At 36.6% G+C, this 18,442-nt stretch overlaps 2 protein-coding genes across 6 annotated transcripts in view; both read left to right on the plus strand.

Moving 5' to 3' along the window:
- Mcr (macroglobulin complement-related) overlaps positions 1-16,809 on the plus strand; it is an 89,339-nt gene extending 72,530 nt beyond the window's left edge. For both annotated transcript variants that reach the window (XM_087348447.1, XM_087348448.1), the window contains 2 exons: positions 453-558; positions 1,971-16,809. In XM_087348447.1, coding sequence (XP_087204573.1) covers positions 453-558; positions 1,971-2,161 — 297 coding nt within the window. In that variant the 3' untranslated portion in view covers positions 2,162-16,809. The remainder of the gene's footprint in view (positions 1-452; positions 559-1,970) is intronic.
- A 323-nt stretch (positions 16,810-17,132) lies between these two features.
- LOC110832582 (uncharacterized) overlaps positions 17,133-18,442 on the plus strand; it is a 309,094-nt gene continuing 307,784 nt past the window's right edge. For 2 of the 4 annotated variants that reach the window (XM_087348449.1, XM_087348451.1), the window contains exon 1: positions 17,997-18,233. The gene's annotated coding sequence lies outside the window, so the exon portion shown is untranslated. Of the gene's footprint in view, positions 18,234-18,442 lie in introns of all 4 variants that reach the window. The other 2 variants (XR_015535045.1, XM_087348450.1) reach the window with 2 other exon arrangements.

The raw sequence follows: 18,442 nt of genomic DNA on the forward strand, positions 1-18,442 counted from the left end.
CAAGTTAACTTATTGTAAATTGTTGTTAATATGTAAATTTCAGTGTAGGAAGATGTTAAAAATTTCTTAAAAGATTTGTGCTATTTATATTTTTTACCACGATGGGGAAATTTCCGTAAGTTGGCTCTTATTTTGCATACTGAAGAGTATTCCTTAATTATAATTTGTTATTTGACTGGGGGAAACAGTTTTGTAATCAGTCGCTCCTACACACCCTCAGCTTTAAGCAGGAACTGGTTTCAGCTGTTTAAGCCACGCAGCTATCAAAGTTATTTATTTTTTAATTTGTATTATTTCTTCAAAATATTAAAACAAGGCAACATTGGAATATATTTTGAATGCTTCAGATAATATGTTAAGTATTTCATAATTGTGACGTAACTGTGGAAGAAGTTTCAGTGGTTAATTTTCTTTTGGAAAGTTTTAAATTATATTGTTTTATGTTTTCTCAGTTGGATAAGAAGGATACATGTGTCAACTTCACAGTAGAGCGGTGGTACCCAGTTGCCAACATGTCTCGGTATCTCCCTATTAGAGTGTATGATTACTATGCGCCAGGTAAGCAGTCTTGTTTGAATGTTGTGTTTGCTAATAAATACTTCTTTCAGATGTTTATCAAACATCTCTTTTCTTATTGTTTTGTTACTATTTTCACTAAGTGGTGAGTCCGTAGATAAAAGTATTTTGTTGTCTTCTGCAGCTGTTGGTATTTTGCTGCTTTGTTTACTGTGATTTATCGCTTTGGTAAGATTCTTTCGGTGTTTTATCTTTAATTTGCAAGTCAAGATCTCTTCTAGGTATTCTCTTTCTATTTATTATTTTGTGACTCCTACAAAAGAATCAGTCCAAATCCAAGGTCCCTTGTAACATTTTGTAACATGGTGGCTTTTTTTATGATGGGGAATTATTAGATTCTGCCCAATCCCCTGAGCTGAAAAACCACCCATTGTTTCTACCTGTAAAAAGCAATGGTGTCAACCCCCCCCCCCCCCCCCCCCCCCCCAAAGTACAAAAGGGTCTCTGCTTCAGCTTCTTGGAGTTATTTAGCTACATTATTTTATGAAAGGAGTATGGCCACTACCCCCTTCCCTCCTACATTGTTCAATTCATTTGTGTGGATCATCTCCCAAATTAAAATTTTTGGAATAAGATGTACTATGATTGTTTTGAATTACCAGCAGTGTTTGAGACTCAAATCTATAGAGCACATTATAAAACAAACTTGCTCATTGGATTAAATAACAAATGTGTCCTTATTAGAAGATTTCTGTCTTCTGGGTTGTTGCGCTGTGTAGTCTGGTCGATGTTTACCAACATTTCAGAGGTCATACTGCCTCCGTCATCAGAGTATGAAGATTTCCGTCTTCTGGGTTGTTGAGCTGTGTAGTATGGTCGATGTTTACCAACGTTTCAGAGGTCATACTGCCTCCGTCATCAGGACGATGACGGAGGCAGTATGACCTCTGAAACGTTGGTAAACATCGACCAGACTACACAGCGTAACAACCCAGAAGACAGAAATCTTCATACTCACCGCTGTGCAAACCTTAAATCTTACCTGTCCTTATTATTTTCTGATCGCTTTCTCCATTGCGTGTCCTTATAACATATTCATATACGATGTTAGTATGAAACAGTGTGACTTTTAAGAAGTCATGGAACAAACGCCATGCAGCAATAGACTCCAGATGAAAGGTTGAGGCAGATTATATTTATCCCTGAATGGCATTAGCAATTCCAAATAAAGTATACATTAGTATTAAAGCATCAAGAAGTTTTTTAACTCTTAAGTCATTGTAATTAAGAAGCACAAAGGGAGTTTGGATAATTTTCATCATGAAGGTGGCAATTTACATACAAGTGTTTTTGGTTGTGGGCTAAAACAGTGGGAAATTTTTGTTTTAAGAAACTGTTGGTGTGTAGTTGGATTTGTAGTAGATGTGAGCGCATTGAATTTGTGTATGTTACAGAACGTTTCAATGAGACCATCTTTGACTCACTAAACACATATTTGCTGAACATCTGCGAGGTGTGTGGGAGCAGCCAGTGTCCGTATTGTCCGATTTACAACCTGGCCACTGCCCTCCCAGTTCCTGTCACAGTGATACTAATGACTTGTATCATCACAATACTGCGGCACTTTCGTTCCACCTACCTGTAATACGTGTGATGAACAGCTAGCAGCGTGGGACTTTCAAATGAGTGTTCTGTTGGTAATGTATTTGTACAGGTGGCGTTGATGGAGGTAACAAGGAAAGTAGAGGAAGCAAGCCATAAATACTTAACTGCATTAATTCAGGAAAAGTCAGGTTATGTCACATAAGTGTGTGAGTGAAAAGGAATTTGGAAAGGTAATTAGGAAAGACAGGCCACCTTTACATTTTTATCTACCCCTCTTTGTGTAATCTCACATTCTGATATTAGGTCTTATTCCTGACCTACTTTGATTTGAAGTTGGCATCCATGCAGATCTGAGTTGGAATAGCTTTAATCACTGGAGTGATGTACTGCAAGTTCGAAAATTGGTGTATAATTGCCAGCCAACAGACCATGATTGGCTAGGAGCTGTTTACCTGGGATTGAAGCAGCCAAAGTAGGAAGGTGACCACCTACCTCCAAGTAGTGCCCAGGTTAAGAAAGCATTGAGCTTTACCACCACTGCACCCATATTCCTTCATGGTATGGTCATTAGGATAACTTTACTTTTAGAATGCAAACTTATTTATGCAAGTCTGCAAGTTCTTTGAAGTATTTAATTTTGTCTGTATGGATTTATACCTCATCATTTAAAGTGCCATAATATGTAATATTCAGATGTATCTGAATATTGGTGGGTTATGGACTGAGTATCAAAGATTTAATTTCTTGCAGAAGTGTTGAATTTCCCTCCTCACCACGTTCAGAATCATTCTGGTTTAGCGTGTTTCCTGCCCTTTCGTGAGCAGAGCTACAGAGCCTGAAGCTATTACTATGATTATTCCTATCCTTGGAAGGTTTTCCTTCTGTGCCACGTAACAAATAAGGAAGCTTCCGTACTTCCAAAACACTTAACACATTCACTGCCAAGCTTTTAAATACAACCATTATATTAAATGTCAGGGTTTAATGTCCAAGAGTGTGATTTTGTCTGAAAAAAGAATTATATTTTGCAAGTTTATGAAAAAAATAAAGGATATTTTACATTACTTCTAGTAGACTTCGATAGAATGTGTAGCATCCTTCAGGCAGCACAAAAATTATCGTTTCCCCTAGGACTTTTGTTTGAGACACTCTTTGCAGTGTCTTGTCAAGTATTTGTGAACCTTTGTGGTAGGAATTTGAATGATCTTTTTACCATTTTCCCATACATTCAGTGTTCTTTTAGATGCTCGTTTTCATGGTGTGGGAGTGGAGATGTCCTCATCATATGATAGGAAATTGTTACACAATTAGCATTGATTAGTGCTTCACTAGTCAAGAAATCTTTTCTGTAGTGTTAGGAGTCTGTGATTAAATAGTTGAAGACAGCGAACTGCGGAAGATAAAATAACACTTCCTTCATACTCTTTATTGTCTTTTGTATTACATGGAGAAATTTCTTTATTTTCACAATTGTTATGGACTGCCGCTGCTCAATGTGTTGATTTATGCCTGGCTTTGGCAGCTGTTACAACTTGATGTCGTGTGTACAAATTTGTTTGGTTTATGATTATTGCATGAGATCAGGGATTATAAAATGCCCCAAGCATTAATTCATGTTGCTATCTCAGTGCAAATTGCAATGCAGGATTGGCAGTGAAGGTTGGAATGGTGCGATGATGATGATGATCTCATTTTGAAAATATTGGCTGACCCTAGTAATGTGATGATTCTGAAATGTCTTTATTGGCTTTTGATGATAATTCTGACAGCTACTGTGACTTACGTAGGTTGGCTTATTACTGCATAGACCAAACAGGAATGTGTTGGGTGTGTGATGAGGGAGGAAAATACAAATTAGAGAAGAAAAATGGGCACTTGGTAATGTCTAGTGATCTAAGTTGCCCTTAACCTGTATTCAGTGAAGATTCATTCTTCCTCTGTCATATTCAATTTGTAAAGAGAGGTGCATAAGATCAAAATGAAGTCCTCTCTGGCAGTATTAAGAAACCTCATTGATAAATCAATGGAAGTCTATTTTGGCAGTGAATGTGTTAACAGTGGAGAGAGTTCTTCCTCCAAGACCATATCCATATGCTTCTTCGTCACAGGAATGTCTTTACTTTTGCATATTTCAAATGAGGTATTTGCCATACTACCATTCATAAGCCTATTAAAAGGAGTGGGATATTGATGAGAAAATGTTATAGTGTCAGTCATTTCCAGTCCATTAACTGTGCTTATCATTTAAAGTTAACTATGAGGAAATGTCTATTCGGGAATGAATCAAGGTGTTAGAATTGTGATACTGAGCAATAATTACCCTCTTCTAAATTTTATTGATCTCAAATTTATGATACCTAATCTTCATATAAATTCACATGAAACAAGTATAACATTTAAAGTTAAAAGAATTTTGGTTATTCTAAAATTAAAATTTAAATCCTGTAAATATATTAAACTTTTGTATGTATAGAGAGTTCTAAGTAGAAAAAATGATAGTTAATGGTGTAGTAAGATAAATTGTAATATAGGGACCATAGTACAAGAATGTATTAATAATTTTATAAGAACCTCTGGGATGAAACTGTTTTGGGCATAGGAAGTCATGATATTTTTGGGAATTTCGGTTTGTGGTAAGCACATGTTCACATATTTTTGTACAAAATGACATGGAGCATGGTGTATATACATTTGTGTAAGAAAATAAATTAAGGTTATTTTTACCCACAAAACATAACTAACTAGATGGCTTACCGAACCCGAAGATTCATCACCAAATTAACCAAAGCCCTCCACCGGATTCTGTCCTGGGCCAACAAAATCCAGTCTCCTTCAACTCCTATCTCCCATAGATCCCGCCTGACATTATCATCCCATCTACGTCTAGGTCTCCCCAGTGGTCTCTTCCCTTCAGGCTTCCCAACCAACACCCGGTGCACACCTTGTCCCATCCATGCTTGCCACATGCCCCGCCCATCTCATTCTTCTCGACTTAATCACCCTGACAATATTGGGGGAGGAGTACAAATTTTTAAGTTCATAATTATGTAGTTTTCTCCATTCCCCATCGTCTTCTGTCGTAGGCCCAAATATCCTCCTCAACACCCGATTCTCAAACACCTGAATCTATGTTCCTCCCTCAGAGTGAGAGACCATGTTTCGCACCCATGCAAAATAACAGAGATAATATTTTATATTTAAATATAGTTGGTTATGTGTGTAAAATGAAGTATTTGTTATCATTCGGATGAAGAAATGCAGTGCCGTAGTGGAAATTAGGTGAAACAGCAATCAGCCATAGTCAGTAGACGTTGATTTATCGTGTTTATTTAGTGTTTACAATGTAGGCAATATTGGTGTGCATGTAGACATGAAATTAAGATTTGTCTGTGTTGAATAGCAGTTCCAAGTGTTGAAATGCCACATTGGAACTGTGTCTGTGATTTTGTGGGGGTTTTGCTATTTTCCTCGATCCCTGCAATTTATCAGTCTTTATACCTATTTTTATCCATCTTCTGTGAGTCTAGCTGGCTGTTTTACGGGATGAATCTGCTATTACTTTTAATAACATGCAGAGGTTAGCATAGGAGAATGTACAGATTGATTCGTTGGTTATTTAACAATATTTTTTCATCTGCGTAGGTTTTGCAGTACCAGATAATGGATGACTGTGATTGACTGTTTGGAAAGAATATGAATTGAAGCAATCATGGAATTTTTATAGTAAGTGGACCTCCTTGCCAAGATTGAGGCCAGGACCTTCCATTTACCATCATGTCACTGTTGGAGTAGGTGTTGGTTAACCTGACTGAGAATTTTATTGATTTTTGTAATTACATTGAGTCAGTTTCCCTGGTCATGCCCTCTCGCTGTATCGTCATTCTTGAATCAAATGGTGTCCTGTTATCGATGGTATGAATTCATTATTTTCTGAAGTTCTAAATTTTAAAATCCTGGCAAATAGGAAATTGTGTTCTGATCCCATGTTCAAGTAAATTTAACATCTGAGAAGAAATTTTATTGTGGTGGATTTTGTTTTCATATTTTCAAATAAATGGACCCCAAAAGTAGAGCAAAGGGGTCCTCTGTCAGCCTTCGTCTGACACTGAGAAAATCTTGTTCCATAGACTGTTGTGTGTTAAAAAATGTATAAATTATACAAAGTAAGTTGGACTGGTGGCATGTCATATACTCAGATAAATAGACCTTAAAGGTCTTCTTGCTAAGTGTCCACTTCCCTTGTTGCCTCCAGAATGATAGTCGCTTTAAGAGACGGAAGAGTTTGGGTGAACTGGAAAGTGTGGAATAACTTAGATCTTAAGGTACCAACTGTGCATTAACTAACTAGTTACTGGTAACGTGACATGTGTAGCTAGCTTAATTAACTTATTTTTATGTTGGACATCATGTCTGCAGTGACCTAAGTGTGGCTGCAAAATTTCAAGCACAAATGAAGAATTGGAATAGCAGCAGCATTACGGACTCTTCACACTCCTGAGAGGATTGTAGTGAGGGGAGAGGAAGAAGGGAACAATGTGTGCATGTACAGTTTTTTAATTAAACGTGTGAAGTATAAGAACATATTATGTTCGCATATTTTTAAATTTAGATGATTTTGAGATTTTTTTATAACATATCTCCCAAGATTCAAGTGGTAAAATTTCTTGGTTGGTATCTAAACTCATGGATATGTGAATTGAAGAGATATTTAATCATTACAGTATTCTATATTGTTCTGTTATCTTAATTTATATTGCCCATAACAAGACAAGGTGCTTGCAGGCGAATTCTCATAGATTTTAAATCCTAGATTCTAAATCCATAAACACAGTGTGTAACTTATATTGTTTGAACATGTCTAACATCTTCAGATTTTACGTTACATATGTAGTGTTTTTCGTGAAAGGTGTTTTTAGGTAAAGTAATTTGTTTGATGTTAGTTCAGCCCTAAAGAAAGGAATCTGATGCTATGGTTCCGAAACTTATCACTCAGAATACGTGAACTTTTATTTAAAATTTTATTTATTCCTTTGTGTATACAGAGATGTCACAGAGAACTACAGAGTAGCACTTGGCTATATACAAATGTTTATGCCTTACTGTTCCCAAATGCCACCTTCAGCAATCTGGTTCCATTCCTGTACTGGTCATGGCTCGTAGAATGCCTTCCTTCCACATCTTCCTTGGTTGTCCTCTTCTCTAATTGCTTTGTGGAGTCCAGTTGTGTCTTATTCTTGGTCATCTTCTTTTATCCATTTTACATGCCCGTATCAATTCATTCCTTTCGTTTGCAGTCTTGCTGTGTTACATCCTGTTCTGTCTTGGCAGTTATTTTACGCTAATTTTCAAATTATAAATTTCTACAGCAAGTAATTTATTTTTTCTCCTCTTTCATAGTCCATGTCACACCCATAAGATGCAACAGCTCTCTCGTTCATAGCTGAACCAAAGCATCTGCATGTCTTGTTGACGACGTGTGGATCCGTACATATCAGCACAAAGTAATTCTTTGCCTTGACTGATTCTGGTATTTGTTTTCTTAGCCTCATATTGAAAATATATCCATAGTCCTTGTCATACTTATGTGCTGGCAGTTACTTCAGTTTCTGGTAACTGAAAGCCAGAGCCTAAATACTATTCTTGGCAGTGTTAAGGCCGCCATTCACGATCGCTCCAGATGGATGACGTCCAAACGGATGTCGTCCAAAGAGGTACTACATTCACGGTCGCGTCACGCCAGTCGCGGTTTGTTGTCCCTCTGTGAAGTGCGTGGTGTTTGCGATGGACGAAGAATTGGTACTAGCTACGGCAGTATGCCTGTATATTAAAAGGAAAAAACCAAAACGAAAGTGGTCAAAGCAATGGCTCTTAAATAGAAGCAATTTAAGTCCTTATGCTCCTTTCTGAAGCAACTTCTAAGGGAATTTTCTTTGTTGGCGGTAGGATCTTTGGTTTTAAATAAAACCACCAGTTCTTCCATTGCTAAGCTTCTTTTAGCTTTATCATGATAGTCTTCATTACTTATCTGCCACAAACATGGCAACTCTCTATATTTCTCAATCACCTCAATAGCAAACTCACGACCCGACATTATACAAGTTTGGACTTCACTGGACGAAGGCTCGTGGCAGACTGGCATGAGAATGGACCACGTTTCCGCCACTCACGAACCGATTTGGAGTGGCTCGATCGCCGATTCCCCCATTCACGATACGATGACGCGATGGAGTGATGGAACGATCGGATGGATTATGGCTCGACAGAATATCCAAACGAGCCCGCCACGCCACGCCAATGGACTTCAGTTTCCGCATTCACGGTACAATTTTGGAGCGACACCGCGCCATTTGGACGAATGGAGCGATCGTGAATGGCGGCCTTTAGGTTTTAACACTGGTCTCCTTCTGTCCTTCCTGCAGTTTTTCTGCTTTATTGTCTTCCACACCAAGATCTACCTCATATGCATTTAGTTTCAGCTGCCAGCTCCATTTCTATAAGTTCTTCCTGCTTTTCCAATTTATGTTTTAGAGCCACAGTAAAGAAACTCATCTTGATATTTCTGAAACTGGCTGTTGTATGCAGTCTGAAAAATGTGACTGATATAAGTACACCCTTTTTTATTCTTGCCTTGCTCTTGTAGTTTCCCATGCATGTTCTGTTAGATATTTTATGTGTGTCATTGACTGTTGCAGTCTCGTGTAATATACACCAGGTTTTAGTAGAATGGGCACCTCCCACCAAACTGTTTCATGACATCTTGTCCCAAATTAAATTTTTTAATTTGGCTTTTTCCATTTTTCTCTTCACTAGTATTGATTCTTTTCTAACTTCTTTCTCCCAGTGTTTCTTTTAACATTTTCTGTATATCCTTTATTTATGCATACATACCTTTGATGTTATAACTTGCCATTCAGTGAACTTTGAGGTTCCTTAAAAAAGTGGGCAATTTCTTCACTAGCTAAATGTGCTGTTGGCCTGCCAAGAAGGACTGTGGTCCATGGAGTTGGTTATGCTGAATGAATTTAATAACTGTAATTTATATATTGGGGTATTTAACTTTTATTTCCATTCATTGATTTGCTTCATTCATTATTTGCATTTTGTTCTTCATCATATTCTATACTTAAAAAAAGTTTGTGATTAAAGCACCACTCAATTTTGTACTGTGCATTATTCCAAAAACAGCTGCTTGTTTTTTTTTTGGCCTTGTTGGACCGGAGGTCTCTTGGGTATTTTTATATTAAAAGAAAATGGATTTTGGTCTGGCATTTTTATACATAAATCAGTCAATCTTTATCCTTCCCACTTTTATGTTTAGGTCATCAGCAATGATTAACTGTTTGTTTCTGTTAAATTATTTATCTGTGCCAAACTTGTTTCATGAACTCATTCTTGAGTCTTCTGGAGGAACGTACACAACTTCGAGTACCATTTCTCAACCAGGAATGTTCTTGTCGTTATTGTAACACCCACCCTATCTCTCACTACTTCCTCAGTCCGCTCCAGCAGCACACATAATTGCCAAGAACTTCTTCCTTTTTCATTTGTTTCAGCAAGAAAAACAGTGCCGAGTTTTTTTACTTATTTTTTAATTTTTACTTTGGTATTTTATTACTTATTCTTTGAACATTCCAATGTCTATTTTATAATCTTGTAGCTTGGATCATCATAGTTTTAATTCATCTGGTGTCTGTGCCTTCTTGAGTTTTTTTAGCAGTTACAAAGGTTTTCATGAGTGATGGGCCACTGGCCTCTCACATTAACCCCAGTTCTAGAGGATCTGAGACTACTCTTTGACCTATCTCATTTGGTGGTCATACCAACAAACCTGATACAACCCCCCCCCCCCCCCCCCCCCCCCCCCCCAACATTTCAGGATGATAGTCCATAGGGAGGAAGAAGAGTTAGGTCTGCATGTTTTATTCAAGCATTGTATTTCTTAATTTTTATTTATAAATTTTGTTTTTGTTTTAGTGAATTCCTTATATCCATGAGTTTTCTACCAAAAGGTTACCTCATGTTCAGTAGTAATGATTTTCGTCTCTTAGAGTGATAGATTTAGGAGTTGTACACTAACCATTACTGTTTTTATACCTGTCAGGTAGAAAATGAGAATTTATCAATAGAAAGAGTAATATATGTTAGTGATTCAGTGATAAGGGGAGAATGCCCTTGCTGCGATTGGCCGGGTCATTGCATCCGTCCATTGTGGGAGGCAGATATACTTATACCAAAACTTTGGTAATGTTGCTAATAATTTAGTTATATGATATTATTCATCAAAATATCATACTGGTAACTGATTTACAAATAAATACCTTTGTGAGAGGCAGGAGTGTTTGGATGTAGCTACAGATGTTTAATTAAATTTAAATCATATTCCAAACTGACCAATAATATTGGCTTCTATGTAGTTATGTCTCACAAAATATGTAATTCGATGGCTGTAACTAGAGAAAGTTTTCGCAACTAAGGAATGTGAACGAACAGTTGGATTTGGGGTTTTCACAGCAGTGAGTATGAAGATGGCTGTCTTCTGGGTTGTAGCGCCGTGCAGTCAGTCTGGTAGAAGTTTACTGACGTTTCAGAGGTCCTTGCTACCTCCATCATTAGGGCTGCCATCCTACATGGTGCTACAACCCAGAAGACAACCATCTTCATGAATGAACAGTTACTGATGCTAAGAAAAGGCTTGAGAATGAAAGTTAAGAGTTATAATGAATGAAAAATGTTGCATGGAATATGAGAAATGTAAACAGCGTTTGCAGCAAGATTATCCATGCCATCCTTGCACTCAGTTCTTGAATACTTTCAGATCATACAGATTCGACAGCATTAATTTTTGTGGTGGCAGGTTGTCGTCTTTGCCGAATTGACCACTTTTAAGTGTCAAACGTGCGGTCGGGGTAGACGTTGAGATCTTGAGTTATGATAAATGTAAACTTGACTTCTGCGATATTGTCAGATGTTTTCATGAGTTAAGTGTGCTCTTATCATTTCTCAGATCTGACTTGATGTTACAGTATAAACGATACTCGAGAAGTGGGAAATGGAGAAATTTCTGTAGCTATGTCTGATTGTATTGGAAGGAGCTGCTTTTTTTACATTGATGGATTGGAAATAATAATAGCTTCAGTCTCTGTTTCTTCACCTAGCAGGTTTAGTAATTTTTATGACCCTGAAGCTGGTGTATTATCGGTAAGTGCACTAGTTCTCACTTCAGTTACTTCACATTTCAATATAATTAACAATGAAGCTGATATGCGTGAAATTAAAAAGTGTGCAGCTGTGAGAAACAGTTGTGGTATTTTTTTCAGTTGTGTATGGTATTGTAATGTTGTGAAAACACACAAATTAGAATAAATATTCCACTTTAATATATGTTTTGTATACAAACACTAGGTTAGAAAAAAACTTAAGCAGGAATTATTCAGAAACATTAAAGCCTTTTGGAAGCACTTTATGTATATGAAATTTCAGATTTCCGCAGCATTGAAAATGTGGTTTGTGGTCTTCTCTGTTGTGGCACCAGGTAGTTACCAGAATTCCGTATGACATTTTTGTACCTTTTATTAACTGCCCCACAAATTTCAATGTATTTCATTGGGTATTTGAATTAAGAACTAGTATTTAGTTGTCTTTATTTTAAAACTTATAATCTTATTATTCTTCAAGAGTATTATACATCTATAAACATAGTTATTTCTGTATCACCTGATATGAGTAACTTTTATGTGTCTGCTGTTAACAGATGATTTAATTTTGTGGATGGTTCTGTTTGTGAACTTGAAACATTGCTTTTGGGAGTCACTGGTATCCACGCTGCTTTACGAAATGTTTCTTGTCCATCCAGTGGCAGAAGTAGTGTGCTGCAGGTGTAGTCTATAAGGGGAATGGATAGTGCAGTTGTCTTCAGTTTGCGGCTTAAAAGACTAGCTTAAGCGTAATAAAAATGGCAATAATATTTTGACGTAGTTTCTCAAGATTATAAATTATGTAGTCGTGATTCATAAGGTTAGGAGTTTGACTCAACAGAGGATATAGAATATTTTTTGGCATGTATTATAGTCTTGTGCGTGGTTGACCGAATACAGTCGTGTGTTTCTAACAGGTGAAATATTATGACTATACATTTTGCTACATAAAAGCCAAGGGGAAGAGAAATTTAGTTAGGTCAATGAAGAGGTGGCATGGAACGGCAACGGGCCACACGGCCTATAACCTGACAGGACATTTAGTACAATTATATTAGAAAAGAAATCCTGAATTAGGCTGTGTGGGAACACCTAAGGGTCAGTAAAATAGTTGTAATTGAAAAGGTTGCTATGTTCATGCAGGAGGAGATGAAAAGAGTGGCAGTTGATGACATTGCGTAAAATATGCAGCTCAAAGAGTGAGGTGACACCTGAGATGTTGGAAATTTTGATTGTGAAACTGATACATGTATTGAGGAATGTCATCTGTGATGATAACCTTAGTATTTTAGTTTCCTGTGACATGAATTTTTCTCAGGTTATCTCACAACGATGCTAAAAGACAGGTTGATCGACTCTTCCTCTTACTACAGGCTCAAGGCTTTCAGCAATAAGATCCTTATAGGTATTCATATATACAAATTTCAGTTTTTGTGAAACTGCAGAAATGCTTGGGACTCTTGTAAGAGGATCATTCTGCATTGTGTTTAGATACGTGAGCAGAGGTCTTGAGTGAATTGGGGTGACATCTTGCTATGTTTTTGACGTGCCTATAGAAAAAAACGTGTTGAATAAAAATAAAATATTTGAAATTGAATGAAAGTCAGAAATGAAGAGCAACATATTTTAGAGTCACAAACTCTTTGCTCTGCTGTTTAAATTTTCCACACCCCAAAGCTCTCGGACCAGTTAATTTAAATACCCTTTGTATGCTATATTTAAATGTATTAAGCTTGGCAGGGAATTTAATTGCATTTTACTATGTGAAATGCAGTGTTGTTTCAGGTACCTCACAATTTGACTGTATTACTTCTTTTGATTTGTCCGTCATTATTGTATGCAACTTCTGTTCAGTTGTGCATTGCATTGTAGAAAAAAGTGTTATATTTATAAATAGTGCATGTTTGTCTGCTGCTGCAGACAGTTCTGGTGGACTACTACATACAAATTGATGTGGAGTATTATGAAGTGCACTTTGAGATTACTGCTATTTTATTAATGAGATTTATCTGTTTTTTGGGATAACTTGTATTGATAACGGTGAAATTGGATGATGCATGTGGCAAGTTTTAAGTCCGTGGGTCATAAAGCACCATGCAGTTTTTGTCCAAGCAATAAAACATTAACATATTTTTTAAAGTGTAGAGTTATGAAGTAAGCTAACTTATTTAGATCCCTATTCTTAATAATGGCTTGACATTACAGAAATTAAGTAACTCATTAACTGCGGAAAGGCTGTTTTATGCTTCCATGGCAGGAAGTCATACAGAACAAAGGAAACTTGTTATTGTGCCACACAATATTTGAAAGCTTTCAATTGCCAGCCATGTGCAACATCCATTGCAATGTAAGTCATACTGTAAGGTGGAAATACCAGAGTTATGAATTTCATGTAAGGTCAATGGATGAACTCATATGTTTAATTACAAATGATATTTTAGCACATCTAAGATGTAGTAAAGTAGCAGCATTAATTATTAATTATTAGGAGCGTCTTGTATAAATTTGTGTTTGCTGCCTCATACCGAATGGGTGGAACTAAATGATGATTATGATGCAATGTTGTATGTTGCAGTATTAATGTGAAAAATAGAGAGGTGCAGCAGAGCCCAGTGTGGTCGGATAAACCAGAGATCCAATCCAAGTATTATACAGAAATTCTGTTTACGAGATTGTTTTTAAAATATGCTACTTTGTGTTTATAACCATATTGGTTTAGTTAGTCAAGGGACTAACTACAGGCTGGACGACTAAGATTCGGATCTTGTCAGAAACATTCAGATGTTTTCTTAATTATATCCAGACTGGCTTTGGGGGCCCACCAAGTCTCCTGTGCAATGGTTACTTTGAGCTCTTTCACTGGAGTAATAGTTTAAAAATACACACAGTTGATCTCCATGCCACATGCGTGCTTTGTGATGTGATTCTTAGGCATGTAAATGAATGTATGGTTGCTAAAACCTTTATCATACTCGAAAAGGATATTTAAGTACTTGTACTATTGGGCTGGCAGGCAGATTTTTACTCTGTGATGTAACTAGTATAATATTAGTATTGAGAAAATTTCTATACCTATGAAAACTATTAGTGTTAAAATATTTTAGTAATGTTCTTCTCACTTGTTAACAGAAGTTTACTTTTTTATGGAAAGTTCATATAAACATGGGTCTTTCTGCAAGCCAACTTTGCCCTTTGTGCAATGGAATGTTGTAGTTCTTGTCTTCTTCAGTGAACACACGTAATAAATGTTTGATCCTGCAGTTGGCCAATGTCTGGTTTAGGATTTCAGGTTGTTGTGCTTCAAGACTGGGTGTTTGATTTGCTTGTGGGTTGTGTTTTCTTCAGGCTACATTGAAGTAAGGTTATGTTGCACCCGTTTCCAACCAATTTTGAACTGAAGTCAAACACCATTTTTTGGTGGTATATTTTGCTATTACAGGACAGTTAGAATTGCATGTTCTATATTATTTGGTCAAACAGGTGAAAAAATAGTTTATTTGTCTAGTTCCAAGTTCTGTGATTAGTTGAATAGGTACATGTGTGTATTGTATTTAAAACTTTTAACAGTACTGCATTCAACATGTCCCAGATAACTAACTCACTGCTTCATCCCATCACTACTGGCAAATTGCAAAGTGTTATTTATTTTGGCATGTTCTTGGTATTCCTTGCGACAGGACTTTAGTTCATGATAATATTATTACCATATGACTGGAATTTCAGAATTTCTTGACAAAAGTAACCTTTAAAGGGTCAAAAGTGATGAATAAATCATGACTGTAAAGCTTAATGGAATTCTTTACAGAAGAGTGAACAAAATTACAGTCGTAGTTGTTAAAAATGGTTCTATATAAGGGGCTACCTTAGGTGACGCACATCCAGCTGAAATGAGCTTAACAGTGTGATCGTTGCATGGAAGATAAAGGTTAACGGAACCCAGTTTGCTTGCTGAAGTTCGTTTCTTCACCATTTGTAAGTTTAATTTTGTCGTTAGGACTGTAGTAGTTATAAACTTACTACTACTACTTTAACACTTATGAAATTTCTGGTTTGGGAAAAATGTACTAATAAATGTTAAACATTTATGTACCTTAAATTTACAGTGTCATTAGGAAGGCTCTTACGCACTCCGCTAAGAATCCATTGAAAATGTATACAAATGCATACTTTTTCTCAGGTTTTGTTATTGTCGATACATGTTTCAGTGCTTGAGTGTCCACATTAACGTAAAGAGACTGGTTTCCCGTGAATGACTGCATTTTTCTTTAATCTTATGATGGGAGTGTCTGCTCAAAATTCTAACACCACACTAAATTTTACAAATCGGAAGTCGGTAAATCAGTTTGATTTTAATTCCTGATAGAAGCAAATGACATTGATAACTGGTAACAAAGAATGTGAATTTTAACCTCATCACATTGGTGACTAAGTGTACTTGATTTTATCTGAATGCTTCTCCATTACTGTGGTCAAACAGATTCAGTCCAGATTTTGTAATTTTATTGTGTGGATTATTGACTTGTATCTACTTGGGACTTCCTAAATTTATCTGTAAGCTTCTGCCATCTTGTACATATAATTTGATTTATGGTTGTTCATATTTTGGAAAGAGTGTAATGTTTCAGTAACCATGCAGCACTCATGATGTTTTTAGAACTTGTTGAAAATGGTTTTGGGGTTACTTTCGGTGATTGATGGTGGCTTGATATTTGCATGATTTCTGAGCCAGTGAACACGGAACAATTGCAGAAAATAATTTAACATTACTGGATACACCACAACAATTATGGAAATATCAGTTAACAGGTAAAAAACTTTGTTGTTTGTGTGTTGCAAAAATGTTTGTGTGTACTGTGCTTACATGTGAATGATCCCATCCCAGAAATTGATTTTACACATTTGTGTAAGTGGATAGAGGCCAGAAATATTGCAAGAGGAATGGTACCATGATCATGTTTCGTTCTTTAAGTTGCCAGCATTAGTTCTCTTCACCTCTCATAACAACACAAGCAGAACAAGCTTGTGCAATTAGTCTCAATGTCATACCGTCCACAATCACAGTGACTGTGTCATTGTTTTATTGTATTATTTTGATTTATAATTTTTATTCTTTTTATAACTAATTGCATAGTCATTCTTCCCATACTAACTCGACAAGAGTTGTATAATATGTATGTTTGCAGTAGATGTAGTTTGTATAATTAAAAAGAATGTAAATATTTTCATAAAATAATCTCAATTTTGATTCTTGCTAATGTAAACAGTTTGAAACGAGGGACTCTTTTAGACTTCTCACTAATTGCTCAGATCAGGAAATTGATATCGTCTAGATTTTGGAACAATTGTGACAGAAGGGGAGATATATTTGGTTATATTCTGGATAAAGGGAAGGCGGCTTTGTGTTTTAGATTCTCTTCTCCTGATGGTTCTATAAATATTGCTAGCAAGTCACATGTTGAAAATTATTAAATAAATATTTTCTTTATTAGATACATTCATTGCATTTTTTATGTGTTTTTGTATTACCCAATATTGTGTATTGCAAACAGATTTTCTGTTAAAATAAATACTTTAATTGTTTAGTTCAAGATGAGGGGTCCGCAGTGGCCGCGCGGTCTGAGGCGTGGGCCTTGTGCCACTTGGTCACTGGGACTGTGGGTTCGAATCCCACTCAAGCCATGGATGTTTGTCCGCATTTTTCTGTGTTGTGCTGTCCTGTGTACAGGTAGAGGCCTTGCGACGGGCCGATCCCTCGTCCAAGGAGTCCTACCGAATGTCCATAGATCAAGCCAACTGAATGGTTGGGGACCCATAAAGGGTACTGGAAAATGAACAAACATTGTTAAACCGGAAAAAAGTTCAAGATGATTCATGAATACCTTATCCTGCTAATGAACTGATTGAGCTGATGCAGCAGGTTCTGCAGGATTAGTCATGATCCAGTTTGGCTGATGCTTTGTGAACAAGGAGCATTGCCTTCCCTCCACAAGGAAGTATAATTTGTGTGCTCTGAAATTGGCTTGGTTTACATTGGATTTGCCTGCCAAGCATTAGAAACATACACACAGTGAAGATGGCTGTCTTCTTGTGTGTTGCACTTTGCAGTATAGCGAATATTGACTGACATTTCAGTGGAGCCTCCATTATCATGGTACTAATGAAGGCTACTTACATAAATATTTGAGAATTGTTACTTGATGCAAATTCTTCTCCAGAGTTACGTCTTTCATTGCTGGCTCAAATACTTTTGTATAATGATTACAACTTGATTCCTGCATAGTAATCACCTTTTCTGATAAGTGAGGTTATAATTTAGCATGTGGGGTTATGTTTATTGCCTTGTGTTTGTATATTGTATGTCAGAATTTGTTTGAAACTTTAATGTGTAGTTTACAGTGAATGAGAAAAAGAATTCACTAGCAAGGGGAAGTAGATGGTAAATTTTTGCAATACGCAAGTATGCTCTATGAGTTCTAGTCATAATTCCAACGGAAATCTATTTTAACGACTACTGCTAAGGCCGGATACTTTTTATTTTCTTGTAGGCCAATAAAACGTGACTTCTGACTTAATGCTTTAGAAAGATTGGAGAATCCCCGCCCTAAAGGCTGCAACATAACAATACAATCATTAGGGTATGAAAGCGACCACGCGTTTCTGTTATCCATAATGAATCGCCATATAACATGTTTACCTTCACTGTTATATTGTTGGTAACACTGAACATTAGCGGAAGTCACTGCTGTGTGATGCAGGTGCTAAATGAGCTGTGTTCCGTATTTCGAATGATGTATGGGTTAGCTACCACAAGGCAGAAAAGGTAATCATAAACACATTAACAATAAACACTGGGTTCTTTCACGTCATTGATACATTAGTCAATTGATCGATTGCACGTCGTAGTGTTTCTACTGCAAGGTACGTATAGATGATTGATGTTAAAATGATTATGAATTGTTGAAAACTGGACTGAAAGTAAATATGTTACTTGCTATGGGAAAACATTTTTCTCCTGTAAGAGCGTCACAATTTGGCATCGTTCTCTAGTTTCTAAAGAGGGCTTGTAAGAAAAATCTTTGCTTTTTTATTACCCCTACGTTACTCTTCTCTCTATATCATTGAAATGC

Source organism: Zootermopsis nevadensis, unplaced genomic scaffold (genome assembly GCF_977971745.1).
Source record: "Zootermopsis nevadensis isolate Lab colony 2312 unplaced genomic scaffold, Znev_1.0 Znev_ptg000013l, whole genome shotgun sequence".
Classification (NCBI taxonomy): domain Eukaryota; kingdom Metazoa; phylum Arthropoda; class Insecta; order Blattodea; family Termopsidae; genus Zootermopsis; species Zootermopsis nevadensis.